Genomic DNA, 22941 nt, shown 5'->3' with positions numbered 1-22941 from the left:
GGGGGGGTTCAGATACAATGTATCAGTTAAACTGTAGAGAACAGTATTTAAAAGGTTAGGTATGACTTGTCGTTCAGTGTAATATAACCAGCTGTTGTCGCGCCGCGTGCCTGCGAAGTTGGTGTGATAATTCGAAGGTCGATTGCAACGGCTATAGAGATATAGATACAGATAAACTTATATTTGAACCTCGCATTTAACCTGCCAATATAAAAAGTCTAACTATCCTCTGGGTGTGAAGCATGATACACGCATATAGTATATGGCTATCAGTACAGTACAGTGCATACGAGGCTTCGCTACGGTGCACGTTTTTCAGCCAAGCACACCGAGTCAACCCAACTCTCACCGATAAGTGTGTTGGGTTCTTTAATTCTTGCATATGAGATTCTCCCATACACGGGGTCGTCAAGTTAATGTCCCTTCCGAAGGGTGAATGCGACCTGAAACCAATAAAGTTGAAGCTACTAAATGTGTCATTCGGTATGCTGTGTGTTCAGAGGGAGTTTCAACATCGTGGCCTACCGCATAGACATTGCACATGCTCATAAGTAGTGCTGCGTATCGGTACTGTGTACCGGTACTGTACCGTAAAAATTGATAAGGTACAGGTCCAAAATACCGAATCATGAAGTACCGGTACTGTACCGATATAAATTTACACCGACATGTGCTTATTTTGTGACTAATCTCCTAACCTCATGGCCTCATGCAACACCAATCGTAACCAAAGTGACACCTTGGAACAGAGTAATTAATATGCAACAGATCATTCAGGCACGTTGAGAGTTTTGGTAGCAAGGCCAAGGGAGTTTGGCGGTAGGAAACATAGTACTGTATGTTCTTAACTCTTTGAATAAAGATACTGACAAGTTGTATACAGTTTATTTAATAAAACCCTATCAATATTGAAGAAGTTCAGAAAAACACATGTAAATTTGTCAAATTGTTCAGGTACAGGTACAGGTACAGGTACAGGTCCGGACCTGTACCTAAACCTTTGTACCGGTACCTGTACCTGTACCTGATGTTGCGTTTAGATACGCAGCACTAGTCATAAGGATATGATTTTACAGGTATGCATTCATCATATACCATCATCATCTAAGATGGAAGGATGCCTACAAGCATTAATCATATACACTTCTTTTCACACAGAGGTCTTAGCCTACAAGAAGTAAAAGCGTAGACTCACTTCGGACGTACAGTTCCTCGAACCGGGACTGGTCCAGTCCGCCGGCGGCCTCTGCCGCGAAGGTCTGCCGACAGCCCTGGAAGTTCGGCCCGGCGGCCGCCGTGACTTCGTCCGGACAACAGCCGTAAAACGTGTTCTCACAGTCCTCTGGAAACATGTAGTAAACATGTAACAAACATGTAGCAAGATCATGTACAAACATGTTCATGTAACAATTACGGTGCCATCAGAGAAAACAGCCCTAAAACGTTCTCACCGTCCTCTGGAAACATGTAGCAAACATGTATCAAACATGTAGCAAGATCATGTACAAACATGTTCATGTAACAAACATGGTGCCATCAGAGAAAACAGCCCTAAAACGTTCTCACTGTCCTCTGGAAACATGTAGCAAACATGTATCAAACATGTAGCAAGATCATGTACAAACATGTTCATGTAACAATCATGGTGCCATCAGAGAAAACGGCCGTAAAACGTTCTCACAGTCCTCTGCAAAATATGTATCTAACTTGTATGTGACATAGGTCCTTTCGGAGAAAACAGCCATAACTTTCGTTCCTTTAGTCCTCTCAAGAGTGTGTAATAAACTACTCCCGTAAAACTGGATCAAGTCAAACCTAACAGCACAGTGATATATTTTTCTAACTGAGATTTTTCATGCGAATTATCATGGATGAGAATATAAATTATCATAACCAACCGTCACAGGCCCCCTCTGCTAGGATGATGTCATCAATGGCGACGCTGCCTTCCAGTTCAGACTTCACCGTCCCCTCGAACAGGATCTGCGTGGGGAAGGTAGCGTCAGGCAAACCCTCTCAACATGTGTACCAAAATAAAGGACAGGGGACGTCTACACTAGGTCATTCACATAGGTGACACACATGTATCCCTCGAACAGCATCTGCATGGGGAAGGTAGCGTCAGGCAAAACCTCTCAACATGTGTACCAAAATAAGGGACAGGGGACGTCTACACTCGGTCCTTTACATAAGAGACATATCAAACCGACCTAAACCTCAAGTAAATAGAAGTCTATAGTTTGTTGAACTTCTATAAGAAGACCTAATTCGCTTAAACACTAGACAGATACAGAGATAAACACAGGAAAGCCTTGGTTTAACCCGGAAGTCTACCGTTACTCCATTTATCAGGTGCACAACATAAGGAATCATTTTTACAGCTATGCAAGACTTTCTACATAAACGACCAGATAACGACAGAAGTCTGCCTGTTGTAGAACTTAAATCGCTATCAATAATCAATGATGATAATCAATGATAAGACCTAACCGCACTTAAAGACGATACAGACAGATGCAAGACACCTTTAAAGTCTAAGTTTCTTGGTTGTTATTTTTGCCCTAGTCCACAGATCGCCGCCCATCGGTTGCTAATTGTTCCATAAGGGATGATCTTAGGACCACCACACGGATACAGACTCATGGAAAAGAATTCTCTTACAAATAAGCATCTGGGTACTTGGTTATCTCTGCTTTAGTCCACACGTATATACACGTAAGCTTATATTTACCTGGAAGTCTCTGGGTACCTCTATGGTGATTTCTCGGTGGTTACCTGTGCTCTAGTAGAGATCGCAGCCCACCTTTTGTTCAGTGTTCCACAAGGAATGATATTAGGACCACCAGACATAGATGGAGAAGACTTTATTCACCTGGAAGTCCCTGGACGCCTCTATGGTGATTTCTCGGTAGTTACCTGTGCTCTAGTAGAGATCGCCGTCCACCGCTTGTTCAGTGTTCCACAAGGAATGATTTTAGGACCACCAGACATAGAATGATGGAGAAGACTTTATTCACCTGAAAGTCCCTGGACGCCTCTATGGTTATTTCTCGGTGGTTACCTGTGCTCTAGTAGAGACCGCCGCCCACCGCTTGTTGTGTGTTCCACAAGGAATGATTTTAGGACCACCCGATATAGATGGAGAAGACTTTTTTCACCTGAAAGTCCCTGGACGCCTCTATGGTGATCTCCGCCCTGGTCCAGAGGTCCCCGTCCATGATGCTCCAGACGGGGTCTCCCAGCATGCTCTCGTACATGACGTAGACGTTGAGCCCGTTCATGGTGTTCCGGTCCGCGTCCGCCATGAAGTCGGTCTGGATCCAGTAGTAGAACGTCAAGCACTTCCGGCCGCCGGGGATGACGGGAGTTTCCAGGCGGGCGGTCCGGGCGAAGAGCGGAAGCACGGGCGAGCGCACGGCCAGGTAGTAGCCGTCCTCTGGGGGGGGGGGGGGGGGGGGGAATACACAACGTTAATCTTAATCTTGTACAACAGGAGCTAAGCCTGGTGAACCAGAAATCTCGTCCAGTAACTGACGAAAGATAGTGGAAGGACGGGCGAGCCCACGGCCAGGTAGGAGCCGTCCTCTGGGGAGGGCAGAGAAAGATATAATCATTGATGAGGAATCTAATGTTGTGCCATTGGGAAGGTACTTAACACCTAAGGTAGGAACCATCCGCTGGGAAAGCATAGAAGACAATTCATGATTCAGCTGTTAAAACTGACTAAAGGTTTTGAAGGGATTCAGCTTGAGTCTCCCTTTACTAGACGCACAGAAGGGACAACTAGAGGGCACTGCTATAAGCTCGAGGTTCCCTTAGCCAGGGGTAGGCTCAGGAGTCAGTCCTTCAGTGTTAGAGTAGTTAGTGACTGGAATGAACTACCACAATCTGTGGTGGATTCTAAGACGGTCAACGAGTTCAAAGCACGGTTCGACAAACATTGGGAGAGTCGGAAGTACAACACATGAGTAACGTTCGAGACCGGGATTACCACAGGCTGAGCCTCCTCATCCCGAAGATGGTATAGAGGTATAGAGGACAACACAGCGTCAATATTGGACACTCCGCTGCTGTACCCCCGGGAAGGCGCTTTAGACCTTTCTTCATTAGACTCTGAAAATGAATACCTGCCTTAGAATATGATATATATGCTTTGGTCACATTTCCAAACCGGTGCCCGGCCGCGCAGTTTGCAGGAACAAAAAGTATCATACAAAAAACAAAACACATAAAACATTACAAAAATATTAAATAACTATAAGCATAATTTGTGTATATTTGTTGATAAACCCTTTTATTTTGTGTTCCCGCAAACAGCCAGGCCGGCAGGGTCCTGTCAAAAATGCACTGATAGCTCGCTGACCCGTTGGCTGATTGATCTGCGACCTTTCTGATGCCCGACAGATTGGCCCGGTGCCCGGGACTCGAACTCCCGACCATCTGGTCCGGTAGCAGGGGCGCTGACCCGTGTGACCAGGGCGCTACTGTTTAGCAACACCCGTGTTCTGTGCGCGACCTTGGCCGACTTGGGCCAATTAGGGGTTTAACGAGACCCTGTGGGACACTGGTTTGGCCCTTTTGTAAGCGGAGCCGGGCTTTTTTTGGCCAGTTAGGGCTAGGGGTTAACGAAGGGCCAGGCAGACTCTGGCGTAGGCGCTCTTACAGACCGCCATCCTATTTTCATCAGTTAGAGGTTAAGGAGGACCGGTTAGAAACTCGTCCTGGCCCCCCATGAGGGGCGGCCAGCCTATTAGGGCCAGTTAAGTCCTTGACACACATTAAACACCTTCTCCGACGACTTAGTTCCCGGGCATTCTACAAGCAAGGTCCGCGATGGGTTGGGAGTAGTCGGCACTGGGTTGGGAGTGGTCGGCACTGGGTTGGGAGTGGTCGGCACTGGGTTGGGAGTGGTCGGCACTGGGTTGGGAGTGGTCGGCACTGGGTTGGGAGTGGTCGGCACTGGGTTGGGAGTGGTCGGCACTGGGTTGGGAGTGGTCGGCAATGGGTTGGGAGTGGTCGGCACTGGGTTGGGAGTGGTCGGAACTGGGTTGGAAGTGGTCGGAACTGGGTTGGGAGTGGTCGGCACTGGGTTGAGAGTGGTCGACACTGGGTTGGGAGTGGTCGGCGCTGGGTTGGGAGTGGTCGGCACTGGGTTGGGAGTGGTCGGCACTGGGTTGGGAGTGGTCGGCACTGGGTTGGGAGTGGTCGGCACTGGGTTGGGAGTGGTCGGCACTGGGTTGGGAGTGGTCGGCACTGGGTTGGGAGTGGTCGGCACTGGGTTGGGAGTGGTCGGCACTGGGTTGGGAGTGGTCGGCACTGGGTTGGGAGTGGTCGGCACTGGGTTGGGAGTGGTCGGCACTGGGTTGGGAGTGGTCGGCACTGGGTTGGGAGTGGTCGGCACTGGGTTGGGAGTGGTCGGCACTGGGTTGGGAGTGGTCGGCACTGGGTTGGGAGTGGTCGGCAATTGGGTTGGGAGTGGTCGGCACTGGGTTGGGAGTGGTCGGCACTGGGTTGGGAGTGGTCGGCACTGGGTTGGGAGTGGTCGGCAATTGGGTCGGGAGTGGTCGGCACTGGGTTGGGAGTGGTCGGCACTGGGTTGGGAGTGGTCGGCAATGGGTTGGGAGTGGAAGGCACTGGGTTGGGAGTGATCGGCACTGGGTTGGGAGTGGTCGGCACTGGGTTGGGATTTGGGAGTGGTCTGGAATACATGATTTTCTAGCTCCACTTTGCTCCTATGGCTATGATCGCATCCTAGCAGAATACTACCTTTGCGAGTTTGATCTGTCAAAATCCATAGTAGTCTGACATAGACGACTTTTCTCATGAATACCGGTTGAACTAAGAGATTTAAGACTGATATTCACACCGATAGTTTAAAGCTAGACTTTAAAGACTAGTGACCAGTTTTTCCGACCAACTCCCAGCCACAAATGACCTTGCTCACAAGTTACTCCTACCCAATCCCAAGGAGGCCTTGGTCAGCTATGTGTGACAGTGGCTAATGGTATAACAAGGCGTAACAAGAGACAGTTAGACACTGGTGGGTACTGACCCCAGCCTCGGGAAGGGGGACAACCTCCTGCAAGCTTGACCATGCACCGAATTTAGGTACAGTTAAAGAGGACAAGTTTCAAATCGGCAGTCAGGATTTCAAGGTCTCTAACTTTTGCCTCACGCCTGCAAAGGCCAAACTTTCACTCAAACTTACAGAGGATGAAACTGAATCAGGTGGTGAAAGTCGGTCTGTAACTCCTGAATATATACTACAGTAATGACAACACACTCTGTCTCATTACGAAAACCCCTTCCAACCGTGTTTGAAAGAATATACAGAATAGTCTCTTGTCTCTCATCCGTGAATAGTTTCATCAGGTTGGTAAGTCACTGAATAAAAAGACTCTTTTTACACAACCAAGAGATTTATTCCACCTACGTTTCGTGAACCAGCCAGAATTGCCTTGAAGAAGGTGACAGATGGTCACCGAAACGTTGGTGGAATAAATCTCTTGGTTGTGTATAAAGGATCTTTTTATTCAGTCTCTTGTCTCTGTTGGTGGGATTTCCAACCGTCGCCCTTAATTAATTATTCTTTTGCATTGCCTACTCACTGGCAACCAGCCCTGGAGCTGCGACAGAAATCTTCCCTACAACTGGTCCGCCAGCCAACATTTCTCCCTGCGTCATCAGCCTGGGATCACGCCCGCTGACCTACCCTTGAAAAATCTGTCGGCAATGAGAAAATTGTCTCAAGACAGTCTTGGAGACTCCTCAAGAAAATGAGACACATTGTCGCAAACGTTGAGGTTCACCGACAAGGTCACACACGCCCGCCAAGACTGACCCAGTTTCTTGTAAATGGAGAAAATTGTCTCAAGACGGCGGAATGTTCTTGAAGACGTTTCAAGAAGATGTGACAAATTGTAGTAATCGTCGAGGTTCACCGGCAAGGTCTTGCGCCCGCCAAGACTGACCCAATTTCTTTTAGATTAAAGACAATTGTCTCAAGACGTCGGAATGTTCTTGAATACGTTTCAAAAAGACGAGACAAATTGTTGTAAACGTCGAGGTTCACCGGCAAGGTCTTGCGCCCGCCAAGACTGACCCAATTTCTTTTAGATTAAAGACAATTGTCTCAAGACGTCGGAATGTTCTTGAATACGTTTCAAAAAGACGAGACAAATTGTTGTAAACGTCGAGGTTCACCGGCAAGGTCTTGCGCCCGCCAAGACTGACCCAATTTCTTTTAGATGAAAGATAATCATCTCCAGACGCGGCAATGACCTCCAGAAGCGGTCCAGATGACGGCAGCATCCAGTCTCTCATCTAGAGCCAGATTGTGGAGAGTCACATGTCATGTCCGTGAAGACTGGGCACATCTTTAACTGGGGCATGAAGTTAGCTTCAGATAAGCGATACGATTTAGCTGATGTCCCGTCCTTCAACAGGCTACAATCAAATGTCCAAATCAAAACAAAAAGGTTTCTTGTTCGCCAAATAGACTAGACACCTCCCTGTCTGCAGATTATCCCCACCAGACGGTTAGCTTCAGATATAAAACAGATGATTTTAACATCATACAATCTTAATGGTTCTACTAATGAACACCCAGACTGTTGTGCATTATTGATATACGCCTCTGTCATCCCCGCCTTCATATTACAGCCATCAGCTTTAGACAGGCGAAAACGACTTTGCTGATGCATCGTCTTTTAACAGGCTTCAGTCTTAAATGTTCTACAGCCAAATGAACGGCCAGACCGTGGGGCCTGATACGTCACGAGCCGATTCGACTGGACACATCTCTTTTATCTGTGTCTGCATGTTACAGCCGCCAGACGTGGTGGAATGTAGGAGACTAACTAGGCCGTGCTCCAACTAACCGGCTAGCAGGTCGCCAGCCGCCGTGCGCCAAGCTGGTGTTTCACGCTTATGTAATGGAGGTTAAACAGACTCATTTATATAGACAAAGAGATGCGTTTGCTGATATCCCGTCTTCCCACAGCCTACTGTCTCATAGATTCTATTGTTGACTCCTTACATGGTGGTTTAAGCATGAGTTTGTTCTTTCAAACGTGAACACCAATGTTGAGGTCCTTTGGTGTGAACTTGCACAGAAGGAAATTTAAAACGTCTCAGCTATAACTCAAAACGAAGTTTCAGATTGAGAGGGAAGCTGAACGTATGTTCAACAGCAACTTCCTTCATCCCCTACCAGACCTTCTACACGTGATCTGCCTGAACCTTGTAGTGATAGATCTGTTACAGTGGGGGTTCAAGCGCTTCCAACTGACCAGTCTAACTTGGCGCGACCTTTTAGCCTAATGGTTAAGGCGTGCGTGCCTGTGATCTGGGCTGCCGGTTTCGGCGTGGGTTCGAATCTCGGTTGGGATCACTTGTTTCTACTCGCTCCTTTGATTTGTTTCAGATCTGTCTGCTTATCGCGGTGATAATTTTCACTTTCTGGGTCGTCATGTTTTCAAGATTATTAAGCTCTATCAACTCTAGCAATCGGCCCCGTGGTTAGATATGACACGTCCTGAGGTATCATGTAACGTCGTGTTTGTACACTAGTATCTTACATCAAAGCAGTTTTACCGCCCTACTAACACAGATATAACCCATAATCCACCACAACTGCACACGTGCTAAACACCTGCACACAGCGTGGCGCCGCGACCGGGAACTACTTTAACCTAATCACCCTCCGATCTGAGTAAACAGGCTGTTTCCAATCAGCCGTACGTCATCAACCGGCGAGTGTGTGTGTTTCTCATTCGGAATAGACGCGCGTAATTCACCAGGCGTGTGCAGATGTTAGCCTAACCTTGGCTCGCGGTAAAAATCAAAGTTCTACAAATTGTCATCCTGACAGACTTGGCCTCGACACTACGTGGGTAACATGCACTAATAATAGCCACGCAGACACACTAATTAAAGACATTTCTCGCCAAATATGAAAAACAGATTCTTAAACCGCAGACTCAGGAATGTTAATCGACTTGAAGAAAGTCCAAAAACCTCCGCGAGTCTTGGCAAACGTATTCAGTAACCAGGCCAGTCTCAAGACACGACACTTGGCTTGGGATGTAGGAGGGTCAATATATATATATATATATATATATATAGAGAGAGAGAGAGAGAGAGAGAGAGAGAGAGAGAGAGAGAGAGAGAGAGAGAGAGAGAGAGAGACAGAGACAGAGAGAGACAGAGAGAGACAGACAGAGAGAGAGAAGGGGACAGAGAGAGAAGACAGAAAGAGGCAAACGTGAAGTGAAGGGATAAAGACACGCATTGAGTCACCTGGTAAATCTCAAGACGTGACGGTTTGGGATGAAGGGAAAGCGATGAAGATAAATTCATTCTCTCGATTTCTTGCTGTCCGCTGTCTCCCCTTCTCTTACTCCCTAGTCCTGTATGTAGATACAGTGTATGTAGATATAGGGAGCGAGAGAAGGGGAGATTGGAGAGACAGAGGACAGCAAGAAAGCGAAAGCAAGAGATTGATACTGTGAAGTAAGGGAGGAAAAGAAGGAGAGAGATGGAGAGAGATGGAGGGTGAGAGAGAGACAGAAGAGAGAATGGGAGAATGAAATCAAGGATCATGAGGTGATACGGTGAAATAAAGAGAGGATAAAAGAGAGAGAGAGAGAACGAAAGAATGGGAATAAGGAGGTTATGATAAACAAAACAGAAATAACCCGAGTTCCTGGAATGTACAAAAGAGTGAAAGTCAAGTTCAGAACTTACGTGTGCCTATGGTGTGGTCACGTGACGGCAGGGTCGCGTAGAACTTCTTAAAGCCCTGGTGTCGTTCCCAGTCTAACTCGTCATCGGTGCTCTGGGACAGAGAGCACAGGCCGTTCTCAAACGTGCAGTCAGCAGGACCCACTGCAAAAAAAAATAAAAAAATAAAAAAAATAAACAAACAAACAAATAAAGAAGAAAATGAAAAAAAGACTCAATGTTCAAGTTAACTGGTCCCGTGTTTACTGCCTCCTTTGTAGACGTGGCATCCCGTGGCGTAGTGGTTAGAACATTGGACTGTCAAACAAGGAGACTCGGATTCAATCCCGGCTTTCCCCCAGACATGTCTGGACATGCGTCCCGATGTTGTGCCCTTGGGAAAGGCACTTTACACGACTTTCCTCACTCCACCCAGGTGTAGAAATGGGTACCTGACTTCGGTTGGGGAGGTAAAAGGCGGTGGAAGGAGAGGGATGGGCTCCGCCTTCCAATACCGTGCCCTAGACACGGTGGGTAAAAACCCACTGCTCCAACGGCCCCCAAAAGGCTATGGTACCTTTACCTTTTTTGTAGACGTTCTGGGCGGCCCCTGCGTTTACTAATATCTGGGAGGGGAGCGCTTATTCGCTGGGCCTTCTTCTTTTGCTGGAGAAATGGTATCGCTGCCCCAGCAAAAGAACCTGGCCCCAACAGGCCTGCCAAGGAGGCTACCCCGTGTTAACCTTTCTACCGAATCAGCTGTTCTAATTTAGCCGAGCTTGCAAACTCAGGTCTTTGAACCGCCGAAACTCGACACACGGTACAGCTTGTGAGAAATATAATCGCAGACACGGTGCCCTTGACATTGATCTGTATCTATATCTGTACAGCCGGTATAACCGCCCTTCGGCGTAACACACCAGCTTCTGTATCTGTACAGCCGGTATAACCGCCCTTCGGCGTAACACACCAGCATTGATATAATGTCGTTACAAACATGAAGTGACAGGTGGTCGCCCTGCTGACCCTAATGGTGTCCAGATGGCACATTTGGCGCGCAGAGGTAGCGCTCAACCCAGCAGGACTAAACTGTGATCTGGAACTCGGTGATCTTGAAATTGACTATGAAACATACCAGTACGAGGTAACCGTGTTTAAACCTTGCCATTAACTCCCCTGACCTAATTGTTCTGAAGTTTGGCGCACGAATCCAGTGTTCAGCTCAGCAGGACCAGACCGTAAACTGATACTCGGTGAGAAATTGACAATGAAATATGCCATGTTTAACCCTTTCTGTTAGCTCCTAATCATACTGAAGTTTGGCACAGAAACCAAGCGAACTTTTCAGCAGGGCCAGACTGTATAGTGTATAACTCAGTGCTTTGAATTGACAATGAACTATAGCAGTAAAACCAAGCGAACGTTTCAGCGGGGCCAGACTGTAGTGTATAACTCAGTGCTTTGAATTGACAATGAACTATAGCAGTAAAGCCCCCTCACTGGACCCGCGGCACGCTGGCGACGTCGCTGCGGCCGATCGAATTGACAAAACAGTCAACGAATTTCATCGACAAAAAATGTCCATACTTGAACGTTTCGAATGATATTTCCATTATAAAGTCAAGGGACACACAAATCCAGTTTAGGACGCAGTGACGCCGCCAGCGTGCCCCGGGTCCAGTGAGAAGGAGTCTAAAACCTAAAAACTCTCTACTAGGTATCCAGACCTAATTCTGAAGTTTAACGCGAGAATACAGCAAACCTCTCAACTCAGCGGGACCAGACTGTAATCTAGAACTCAGTGATCTTGAAATTGACAATCGGAAATGTACCAGCATGGAATGACCGTGTTTAACCATTTCTATAACGTCCCCTGATCAAATTGTTCTGAAGTTTGGCGCACGAATCCAATGATCTTCTCAGCAGGACCAGGCTATGATCTGGGACTCAGTGCTCTTGAAATTGACAATGAAATATACCAGTACGAGTTAACTGTTCTGATGTAATCGTTTTGACGGGCAGAAAGTCAGCGAGCTACTCGTGGTCTGTAGAACTTCGTGGTCTTGACATTGGATACATTTGGGCGGAGACCAAATAGTTTAATTAGACGCGCCCGGGAGCACGCGGCCTGGTGCCCCCCGGGTCTCAAGTCAGTTCCGTCAAGCGACCACGCGGCGAGGCTGATTAAAGCGTTCTACCAAGCCCACTCAGTTCGTCACCTCTCTTAACTGGAGTTTTTGCCTGTGTAGGAGTGTGGATAATTGACGATGAATTATCAAGTTAAACTCCCTTGACCAAATTGTTCTGAAGTTTGGCACAGAAATCCAGCGACTTCTCAGCGGGGCCTGACTGTAATCTGGAACCTCGGTGCTCTTGAAATTGACAATGAAACGTACCAGCACGAGTTAATCTCCCTTGACCTAATTGTTCTGAAGTTTGGCGCACGAATCTAGTGGCCATCTCAGCAGGACCAGACTGAGTGTACGTGACTTATGAGTCATGACCAAGTCTGATGAATAAACCAGCAGTACTAGACTTTTTTTCGCTTTTGGACAGACGAGGACGACGTAGCACTGCAAGTGATTCATTTTAACAGTGCCAAGAACAATATTCCCATTTCTTCACCTGAATGGGTGAGGAAAGCCGTGTAAAGTGGCTTTCCAAGGGCACAACATCGGTGGCGTCAGGGGATTCGAACCCGGGACCGCTGGGTTCCAGGCCGAACACCCTGCGGTTAAGCCACACGACTTGATCTTCTGCAAAAGTCGTCAGGCCCCTGAACAGATAGGTCAATAGCAGTTTTCAGGGTCTTGTCCAATGGTTAATTGTAGCACGTGACTGCATTTAACTTTTGGACTGCTGCCTAACTCTGTTACCAATAGAGAATGGGGTGCCAAACGGCTACTGCAGTGTGCAGTTAAAAGTATGCAGAACCAGTCAGAATTGCCCTGAGGTGGTGACAGACGGTCGCCAAAACGTCGGTTAAATAGATCACTTGGTTGTGTGCAAAGAGTCTTTTTATTCAGTGACTTACCAACCTGATGAATTTATTCACAGTATGCAGACAATGCAAGATAACAATGGTTACAAGTGGAACAAGTGACTACTAGAGTCTAATAAGAACTGCTACGGAATAGAACCGAAGCTCTTAGGGTTGACTTTTTTGGAAGAAATGGAAAAACGAGGTGTTTGTGATGTTAAAAAGGTTGTAGTTTTCTTTTTAACGGTAAACATTTGGAAATTATGAAATCTGGAAACAATGACGAGAACAAGAACTGAAAAGCAGCGAAGAAGATGATGATGATTTGGAAATTATTAAGAGTTTTGGTGGCTTCTTTTCTTTACTTTCCTGACTGTTAGAGATAGCATGTATTTCGTCATCCACTCATTTTTTGACCAGTTACAGTCGAGTTGGTCTACTGTAAAATTCGTCAGGCCTCTGAGCACAGGGGTCACCATAGGTCAGCTAAGAACAGGGTCACTCTCGGTCAGTGGAAGATGAAATAGACAAATTTGAAATAAGTTATGAGAGTCTAGTGGTAGTAGGGGATTTTAATACTGTTCAAAATACATCCATGGACAGATCAGGTACCCGCCGGCATAATTACCATCCCAATGCGCTTGAAGCGATTTCTGAGTTAAAAGGGAAATTTGATTTACACGACGTCTGGCGCTTCCGGAATCCAAATTCTGTTCGGTACACCTGGCGACGCGGACTTCAGGCCAGTAGACTTGATTACTTCCTCATCTCCTTTTCACTGCTGAATAGAGTCACCAAATGTAGTATTGCAGATAAGTTTAAATCTGATCACAACTTGATCACTTTGTCCTTCGTTACTGCAGACTTCCCACGTGGTCCTGGGTATTGGAAATTCAATCAATCTCTTCTCGATGACAGAATATTTGTTGTGCAAACAAAACAACTTATGTCCGAATTCTTCGAAAATAATGTTAATACAGCCAACCCTCAAATAGTATGGGATGCAGCAAAATGCTTCTTTCGAGGGCATTGCATTAAATTTTCAACTTGGAAAAAGAAACAGTACTTAATTAAAGAAAAACGACTTATTGACGAAATTAACGTGTTGCAGCGTCAGATTGACAGTGTCACCTGCCCGACAGCTGCCCAGCTGGACGAATTTTCTTGTAAGCAAAAATTACTTGAATCTCTTTATAATGAACGTTTAAATGGCCTCTTGATCAGATCAAAATCACGCTGGATGGAGCTAGGTGAAAGGTGCACTAAATATTTTATGAATTCAGTCCATAGAAACTATGTTAGGAAAAATATTCAAAGCATCAAAAGACCGTCTGGAGAAATTATCTCTGATCCAAACGACATTCTATCCGATCAGGTTGACTTTTATTCCGCATTATATTCTTTTGAAGAGTTGCCAATTTCCCTCACCCAGGCCAACTGTGAGGATTTCTTTCCTCCTCAGTATGGAAAACAATTATCCCATGAACAACAAACTAACTGTGAAGGTACTATAACTGAAGAAGAATTGCACAAAGCCATTTTGTCATTCACATCTGGTAAATCACCAGGGTTGGACGGCATTCCAGTAGAAGTATATAAAATATTTTTTGATGTTTTTAAAAATCCTATGCTAGAATGCTTTAATTATTCATTCGTCAATGGGTGTCTCTCTGGCACGCAAAAGCATGGTCTTATTTCGCTACTTTTAAAAAAGGACAGCAAGGGTGCAGACAAGGATCCAACTACTATCGACAACTGGCGCCCTCTTACTCTTTTATGTTGTGACACTAGGATCTTGTCGAAATGTATAGCACTTAGAATAAAAAATGTAATTACACACTTAATAGACGAAGATCAGACTGGATTCATTAAGGGCAGGTACATTGGGGATAACATCAGACGGTTAATTGACACTATAGAGCACTATGATAGTGAGGATAAACCCGGGCTTATATTTATTGCAGACTATAAAAAAGCGTTTGATACCTTAAGGTGGGATTTCATGTTCAAATGTTTAGAATTTTTTAATTTTGGTCCTCAACTGATAAAGTGGGTTAAGGTTATTTATGAAAAAACACAAAGTTCCGTCATTAATAATGGTTACGTTTCAAAACCCTTTTTATTGCATCGGGGCGTGCGCCAAGGGTGTCCCTTGTCCCCTTATCTTTTCATTATGGCAGTGGAAATTCTTGCTATCAAGATAAGATCTAACAAGTCTATTCGGGGTTTAAACGTTAAGGGTAAATGCTCTAAAGTTTCTCAATATGCTGACGATTCAAATTTTCCTTTCGAACCAAACCTTGAGTCATTTTACGCCCTGTTGTCCGATCTAGAACATTTCTCAGAAATTTCTGGTCTTTATTTAAATGCCGACAAATGTAAAATTTTGCGATTAGGTTGTCTGAAGTTTTCTAATTTTCGTCTGCCTACGCACTTACCTTTACAGTGGGTTGATGGTGGAGTAGACATATTAGGCATTCATATACCTATCGACATGAATAGTATTGTCAATGTAAATATTGAGCCCCGACTAGAAGGGTTGGATACCGTACTGCGCCCTTGGAAAGGTAAATCCCTATCATTATATGGTAAAATTACCGTTGTTAATTCTCTGGTGGTTTCCCAGTTTACTAATTTATTTCAAGTTTTGCCATCGCCGGATGACTTGTTTTTCAAAAGGTGTGAGAAGAAAATTTTTTCCTTCATTTGGAACGATGGCCCTGAAAGAGTGGCACGTAAAGTCTTGTATAACTCGGTTGAAAATGGGGGGTTAAATTTGAAAAATTTGCGAATATATGATAAAACAATGAAAGCGTCGTGGGTGCCAAAATTGTATTTTCATCCTGAGTGGTTTGTTTCGCGGTCCATAAATTCTCACCCCCGCCTCCGTTTGAGTTTACTACCCTTTTTTCATCTGCTCTCCGTCACATCTCTAAATCTTACAACATTTTTATCTCAAGTTCTTGATGCCTGGTACGAATTTCAACATTTGGAACCCACGTCACCAGGTGGTGTTAGACGACAAATACTCTGGAATAATTCAAATATTGTTATTGATAATAAACCTATTTTCTTTACTGCTATGTTGAATAGAAATATAATCTTTGTTAATGACTTATTATCTAATGACGGCCTTCTGATGTCGTACCATGAATTCTGTTTAATGTATACAAATATTTGTGACCAACTACGTTATCAGCAGATCATATCCGCCATTCCGTCGAAATGGAAGAATTTACTTAGCAGGGAACATACAAAGAATTTAGTATGCATGATATTTCAAAAGAACTACGCTTGGTTAAAAAATGTTAAGATAAACAAAGCCGTGTATAATTATTTTCTTGTATCTAATAATCAAATTACTGTGGCGCACAAAATTAGACTATCTTGGTTTGACTATTTTGATACACATGTGCCTTGGAAAATGGTCTTTACAAATATCATTAAAGCTACTATTGACCCAAGTTTGAGGTACTTTCAATACCGTTTAATTTATAAGTTTTTACCCTGCAATAAAATTCTTCGAACCTGGAATTTGACTGAGTCAAACTCCTGCTCTTTTTGCAATAATGATGAGGAAACCTATGTACATGTCTTCTGGGAGTGTGTTCATGTCATTGCTTTTTGGATTGAAGTGGAAAATTGGCTTACTCATGAAATCGGTCTGACTTTAGATTTAACGTCTTTTATGGTTATTTTTGGTGAACTGTCCTTAAATACATCTCCTTTAAGAAATATAATCATTTTACTGGGCAAAGTCTTTATTTTTCGGTCCAGGCGCTTTAAATGTTTACATTTGCGATCTTTCAAAAAACTAGTATCTTTCTATCAGAAAACAGAGTTTCTTATTGCATCTCGGAGAGGGAAGCTGGAGAAGCATCGGGGTAAGTGGGGAACTTTATGTACGGATTAGATTCTTATTGTTTTTCATGTTCTGTCAACTGTTACACTTTAAGTTTGTTACTCTTGGTTCAGTATATTAGTATTTTGTTATCTCGTTAAAAGGCACGCTTAGTTTATTGTTTGTCATGTATATTTGTACTTATGTTGAATAAAAAAAATTAAAAAAAGTCAAAAAAAAAAAAAAAAAAAAAAAAAAAAAAAAAAAATTCGTCAGGCCTCTGAGCACAGGGGTCACCATAGGTCAGCTAAGAACAGGGTCACTCTCGGTCAGTAGAGGCGCCTGGACTAGCGTAATCACCAGTGCCAGGTGCAAGGAACAGTTCTTGTCAGTTTATATTTAGAAACCATTCGCGGTTCAATTCCTCGGGCTACTAGACAAATCGAGCGCCAGAGACAGGGTAACTAGCGGGCATGATGCTCCCCGAACCCCACTGATCGGGTCCGGATGTCAGACGGAAACTATGTCAGAAATGGGAACACCGGTGATTTAGTCTTAGTCTCTCCCAGAATAACTACGCCGGCTATAGGGGGATATTTGCCAGGGAGGGTTGACCGTCAGAGGGTTTCATTCGAATTATTAACATTGCCATGGACTGACTATTGGCCAATTATTCCTTTTTGCCGAATTATAAGTTCCATACGCCCGTAGGAAGGCCTGGTGGAGGCTAGGTGATTCTAACAAAAGCTGCATGGAAGCCTCAGAGACTTTGATTAAGCAAACCTATTTTTTCTTCGGGCAGCGCTGGCTCTAAGAACTGTTGTAAGGATACGTCAGAACCTGAAGCCTTCCGTTCAGAGAAAATTTAAGCGTTTCTTATAACATTCTAAGTTTATCTAAATTCTGTTCAAATGTTCAAAAACGCATAGAAATAATGGAAAAACTTAACTATACAGACTATCAATATCAACATTAATTGTACAGTATATGATTTGAAAGCCAATAGGTGGATATATTGTTACTATTATCAACTATTTTAATCATGGCAGAAAACTAAAATAGAACTAGTGATAAAAACGTAAGCTTATTCTTTAAGAATATTTCCATTTGCACGTAGAATGTAGTTTACCTTTATCATCCTTCACTGAAAAGGACATTTTTGCCCATAATTTGTAAAATGTACAATATGCGGTATAAAAACCAGTAGGTTGAAATATTTCTATTTCTATTTACTATTTTCTGGAAAACTTTGATAACACTAATGATAAACATGTAAAATGTGTCTCACCTTCCTGTGCATGTATGGCCGGTAGGACCAGTAGAAGCGCGAACACCGCGAGACGACACATCATGGTGGCCGGGTTCTGGAGATGATGTCGTCACAAGATCAGGAGGAACTGGATGTAGATAGAGTAAAGTCAAGTTACACTTACAATAATTAGCGTGACCAAGGAACTTGGGAATAATTTGAGCGCTCTTGCTGCAAAAACACACGTGAAACATACACTGAGCCCGATCTGCTTGGAGACTACCTAACTTTTGTCTGAAGTAGCGTTCATTTCTATGAAGTTGTGCCGATAAGTTTATTGCATGTTCTTGTGCGAAGGCGAATTGTTGGTATGCATTTGACAATAATTCGAACATGTATCGCAGTTTTTGGAATAGATATTTTGACGACTTTACCATGGTACCAGCTCCCGCAAAGCATAAGAATTAAAAACGTTTGCACAGTTCGGTATAGAAATATATCTGAAATTGTACCGAGAGCCACAAACAGGACTTAGCAAACAGGGCAGAGCTTTAAGGAAAACATTAACTTCAGTGGAGCGAAGTTTTCTAGCCACATAGCTTTCTGTTTGACGGTGACTACTGTAGGCGGCGTGAACTTAGAATTCTCTGTAAAATCATACTTTTACAAGAGTGCCGATTTGGGGCGCTACATCAGAAATATGGTCGATACATCTTATCTCTCTTCTAACATTGAAATGACCACATAGCTAATAAAGATGCAAGATTAACAACTAAGATATATCCTTTATGAAAACATTGTCGGCTTTCTGTAAAAGCAAAACTTTTGAAATAACTTTGTAATATTAAACACAACCTTTGAAATGAATGAAATATCGTGATTATCGGAGACACATCTAACTATCCTCTGTACAAACGAATGAGAACTATACAAAGGCGGGAGAAAATAACTGCAGCCGACTCACCGAAGTGGCGGACTGAGGTACTGTTGGTTGGGCGGAGGCTTGGTCACGAGCGACTCGTTCTTGAAAGAGAAAGATTTTCGGAACTTTCCTCCATTTTATACCTCGTTGGGCAGACGTAAGTTAACGTTGTGGATGACGCATTTGCCAAATCGGATGCGAGAGTGAAAACGAGCAAAATCATACCGTTTTACGACACCACGTTTTACGGCATATCTGCACATTTTTCGACATGGAAGTGGCTATTGACAAGATGATCCTGCCAGCAGTAGAAAAATGTGCACTGTTGACAATATGCTCTTGTAAGCAGTAGAAACATTTGTACACTCGCCAGGATGATCCTGTGAGCAGTGCCAATTATCTACTGCTCTCATTTGACGTACTTTTAGCGGAAGGTTCAGACGACTTGTTAATTAATCAGTGACAACTTGTTATAGAGGTGAGCGCTGTTCCTAACATTGTTCAGAGTCTGTGGGAAAGATGAGTCCCATATGAGCGCTGACGGCAACCACAGAATTCCGCTGATCGTGCCTTATGTGAACCAGGTGGGGCTGTGAACTAGACGGCTGACGGGGGGGGGGGGGGGGGGGGGGGGGCGTCATGCCGACTGCTGCGGGTTTGCTGACTGCGCGGTTACGGGAGGGCGTTGGTCTACTTTTAGCCAGTCTCCAAACAGATGTGAGGATCCGGCCTCATCCCTTTAAAATACAATACTAGACAAGAACATTAAAGTTGCAGAAATAATCGTTAAGCACTGAGTCTATTTCTTCTACATTGTTGTTCTTATCTAGTCTTGCATCTTTTAACGGTTCGCCTTCGTAAAACGCTGAGAATGAGCCGGATCCTTACATCTGCTTGGAGATTATGTTTTATCCGGTAATCTTCCCAGCGTGATGTCAGCCAACCATCGAAGGTAACTCCGTGAACGAGACCAAGATCAGGAGCGGCAAAGGAAAAAAGGAACCTGTAATTTTTCTGTAATTTTCCTCCATCGGAAAACCAACCAACGACAATACCATCAAATATAAGATAATCAAGGTACCAAAACGCTGAGTTCAATAGCAGCAGAGGAAGAAAAGAAAAGATTTTTTTAAATTTCTCTCTATCGAAAAACCAACAAACGACAAGTATTCCATGTACCAACCCAAGTAATCTCCAAGCAGATCCAACGGTTGCGAAGACCGTATCTAACTGGCAGAATATTTTTTGATTGCAACCGGTTACAACCCAAGGTTGATAGCAGCAAAGGTAAACCTGAAGGGGTTGGGCTGCGATTGCATCACGCGGAGTTAAGTTCGTCCTGGTTCTACTTAGCGTAGGAGCGGCTGTCTGACACGTTTGACGTCAAGAACATCTGTTCCAGTTTCTCCTGTACATCTATATCTGTCTGCGGTGTGACTTACGGCTGATAAACTCTCCGTGTCAGCGATTTCGTGCACGTGGGGAGGGTGGGGAGTCCGTCATGCCTTGTCTGCTGTCCCCTTCCCCACCTCTCAGCACAGTCTGGGGCGCAGTGACCCACCTGCTTGGCCGGTTGCTGACAAGGCAGTTATTAAACTTAGATAACAATGACTGTCCGTTTAGTACATGGAGTTGTGCATGATGATGAAAAATATGAGTAGCAGCTAGCAAATACTAACATAATTCCACCAGGGTACATAATTCCGCCACCCGGAAAAGATCAGATCAGAGTCCAAACAGATCTCCAACCCAACGTCCCCCAGAATAATGCACTCCTGTATATTTGAAATCGTGCATACCTGAGGGTGCTGCACGAGAGATCTCTCAAACCCACTGTTTCTCAAATTGGCGGATTTATGTAACCCGGCGGATTACTGTTAGGGGGGTTAGTAGGCCAAATAAGGTAAATGGTTTGCCATAGACTTACACATTGGCCACTCAGAAAATTGATGATTTATGACTGCACTGGTGGGAAAATGGTATCATGAAAGTTCGCTGAGCAGCACACTTTGAGCGCGTGTTGGCCACGTGCCTCAGGCCCGGCAGGGGGTTCTCCTGTCACGTGTTGCCCACGTGCCTCAGTCTCAGCAGGTTGTCTCCAGTCACTTGCTACCCACGTGGTGTGCAAGTTTCAAATCACGCCTTCAGCACGCGGCATAAACAACATGCTGCAGATCAACTGCTTTCATGTCCACTTTTGCGGCTCCCCAAAGCCTCGAAAATAACCAAGCGCGCGCGCGTATGTGTTTATATGTGTGTGTATGTGTGATCACATGTGTCTAGGTGTGTCTCACTCTCTCTGTGTGTGTGTGTGTGTTTGTGTGTGTGTGTGTGTGTGTGTGTGTGTGAGTGAGTGTGAGTGAGTGAGTGAGTGAGTGAGTGAGTGAGTGAATGAATGAGTGAGTGCACATCTCCAACACCCAGGTACGCAAAGCTAGAGAGACGTACGAATCGCTGCAAGAACATTAAAACAGGCTGGCCCCATACATCTGCTTGGAGATTCGGTTTTCTGTACGGTGCCGAGCGCGTTCGCACTGCAACACCAACAGTATCTGATAGGTGGCGCTTCTGACCATACTTTGCAGGCAACGCTATTGAAACTGACCCAGAAAACGCCTGAATAAAATGGATGTCTTAGAATAGAAGTGTTCCAAGACCCCCCCCCCAAAAAAAAAAAGATATTTGATATGTGGGTATGTCTTGATCATACCTCGAAATGATTAGATATTGGGCCCCTAGCAACTTTCTAAAGTACTGCAACGGAACCTTAAAACTTAACGTTACATTTTCACCGACAGCTAACGTACACAATCACAGGGAGCCCACATGGCAGGACTGGAAAAATAATCACAGCCAAGTGCTTTATTGTTTTCGCTAGCAACCGATGCAGATTTCATTCTTCTAATCAAATCACACACCAGAATAAACTTCCCCTCGCAGACAGAGGAACAATCAGTGCGTCATGTTTATTCCGGTTTTGAAAAATCAGGAATCAGTCCTCACAGACAATATTGCTCGAATAGTCATCATAGAAGCAGTTAATCTACGGTGGCCCAGAAGTACAAGATTGTTTTTTTTTTCATCCTGCCCTTTCACATAGCCTCCGATGCAGACTCCTCCCGGCTGTTTTCTTTTTCAAGTTACAGTTTTTATACTATTACATTTTTTTTCTTATTTGCTGGCCGGGAAGGAGTCTGCGTCCACTCGGCGTCTCAAAGGAAAGAAGACACATTAACATCCGACAAAACTAACCGACCGCCTTCAATACCATAAATACCCACATCGATTTAAAAGATAGTTTTGCCTCGCCTACGTTGCTGACCCCGACGTGTGTGTTATTTTTTTTAGCTGGAAATTTAACTACCGTAACAAACCAGGCGTGTGCCGGGTCCATTCAGTCAATTGTTCTTCGCGTACATGTGAATTACCCTTGCGCGAACATGTGAATTGTCCTTGCGCGAACATGTTAATAGCCTCTCTGAAATACTTTTTTAATCTTCTTTCCTTTGAGACGCCGAGTGGACGCAGACTCCTTCCCGGCCAGCAATAAGAAAAAAAATGTAATAGTATAAAAAACTGTAACTTGAAAAAGAAAACAGCCGGGAGGAGTCTGCATCGGAGGCTACCTTTCACATGACTATTGACCTGGGGACGGTGCGTACCAGCAAGCGTGTTTTGCCGGGGAGGGTACATTGTATGCAGGGAAAAATGCACACAGAAAATGTAATAGAATACAAATTAAAGAAAGGAAAAAAAGAGACGAAAAAAAACTCGTGCTTCTTGGCCACTGTATTAGTCAAAACTACGAGAACTCTTCACTACAACGACTTCACTTGTTCACTATTTTCATTTCTCATTTACGGCACTTTAACCACAACTGTCTAACAATACAACTACTACCCCATGTATGTATGAAAGTTTGAACATTATGCTGTGACTACTGCCTCATAATTTTGTCAAACTTCAACCACAACTGCAAAACCATTACTACAAGTACTAACGTTACCCTATGTATGTCTAAAAAGTTAACAATTGTGCTGTCTCATAATGGTATATCTTCAACATCATTTCCAACCCACTTGTTGTTACCCTTCTGCTAAGAATTTGCAATATTTTCATCTATAAATTACTGCATACTTTATGTCCCAGGGCGGTGCTACAAAATCAATAAACAAGCTTAAGACAATGCTGTAGTATAATTAGTGGTGATACATTGGAAACGCACA

At 44.4% G+C, this 22941-nt stretch overlaps 1 protein-coding gene across 1 annotated transcript in view; it reads right to left on the bottom strand.

Moving 5' to 3' along the window:
• Positions 1-18884, bottom strand: part of LOC136446469 (MAM domain-containing protein 2-like) — a 32965-nt gene extending 14081 nt beyond the window's left edge. The window contains exons 1-6 of the mRNA XM_066444846.1: positions 18758-18884; positions 17833-17941; positions 9748-9888; positions 3159-3436; positions 1899-1983; positions 1196-1342 (exon numbers count right to left, since the gene is read on the bottom strand). Coding sequence (XP_066300943.1) covers positions 1196-1342; positions 1899-1983; positions 3159-3436; positions 9748-9888; positions 17833-17896 — 715 coding nt within the window. The 5' untranslated portion in view covers positions 17897-17941; positions 18758-18884. The remainder of the gene's footprint in view (positions 1-1195; positions 1343-1898; positions 1984-3158; positions 3437-9747; positions 9889-17832; positions 17942-18757) is intronic.
• Positions 18885-22941: the final 4057 nt, after the last annotated feature.

Source organism: Branchiostoma lanceolatum, chromosome 12, assembly GCF_035083965.1.
Source record: "Branchiostoma lanceolatum isolate klBraLanc5 chromosome 12, klBraLanc5.hap2, whole genome shotgun sequence".
NCBI classification, from domain to species: Eukaryota; Metazoa; Chordata; class Leptocardii; order Amphioxiformes; family Branchiostomatidae; genus Branchiostoma; species Branchiostoma lanceolatum.
This window is presented reverse-complemented; position numbering and strand designations above follow the sequence as displayed.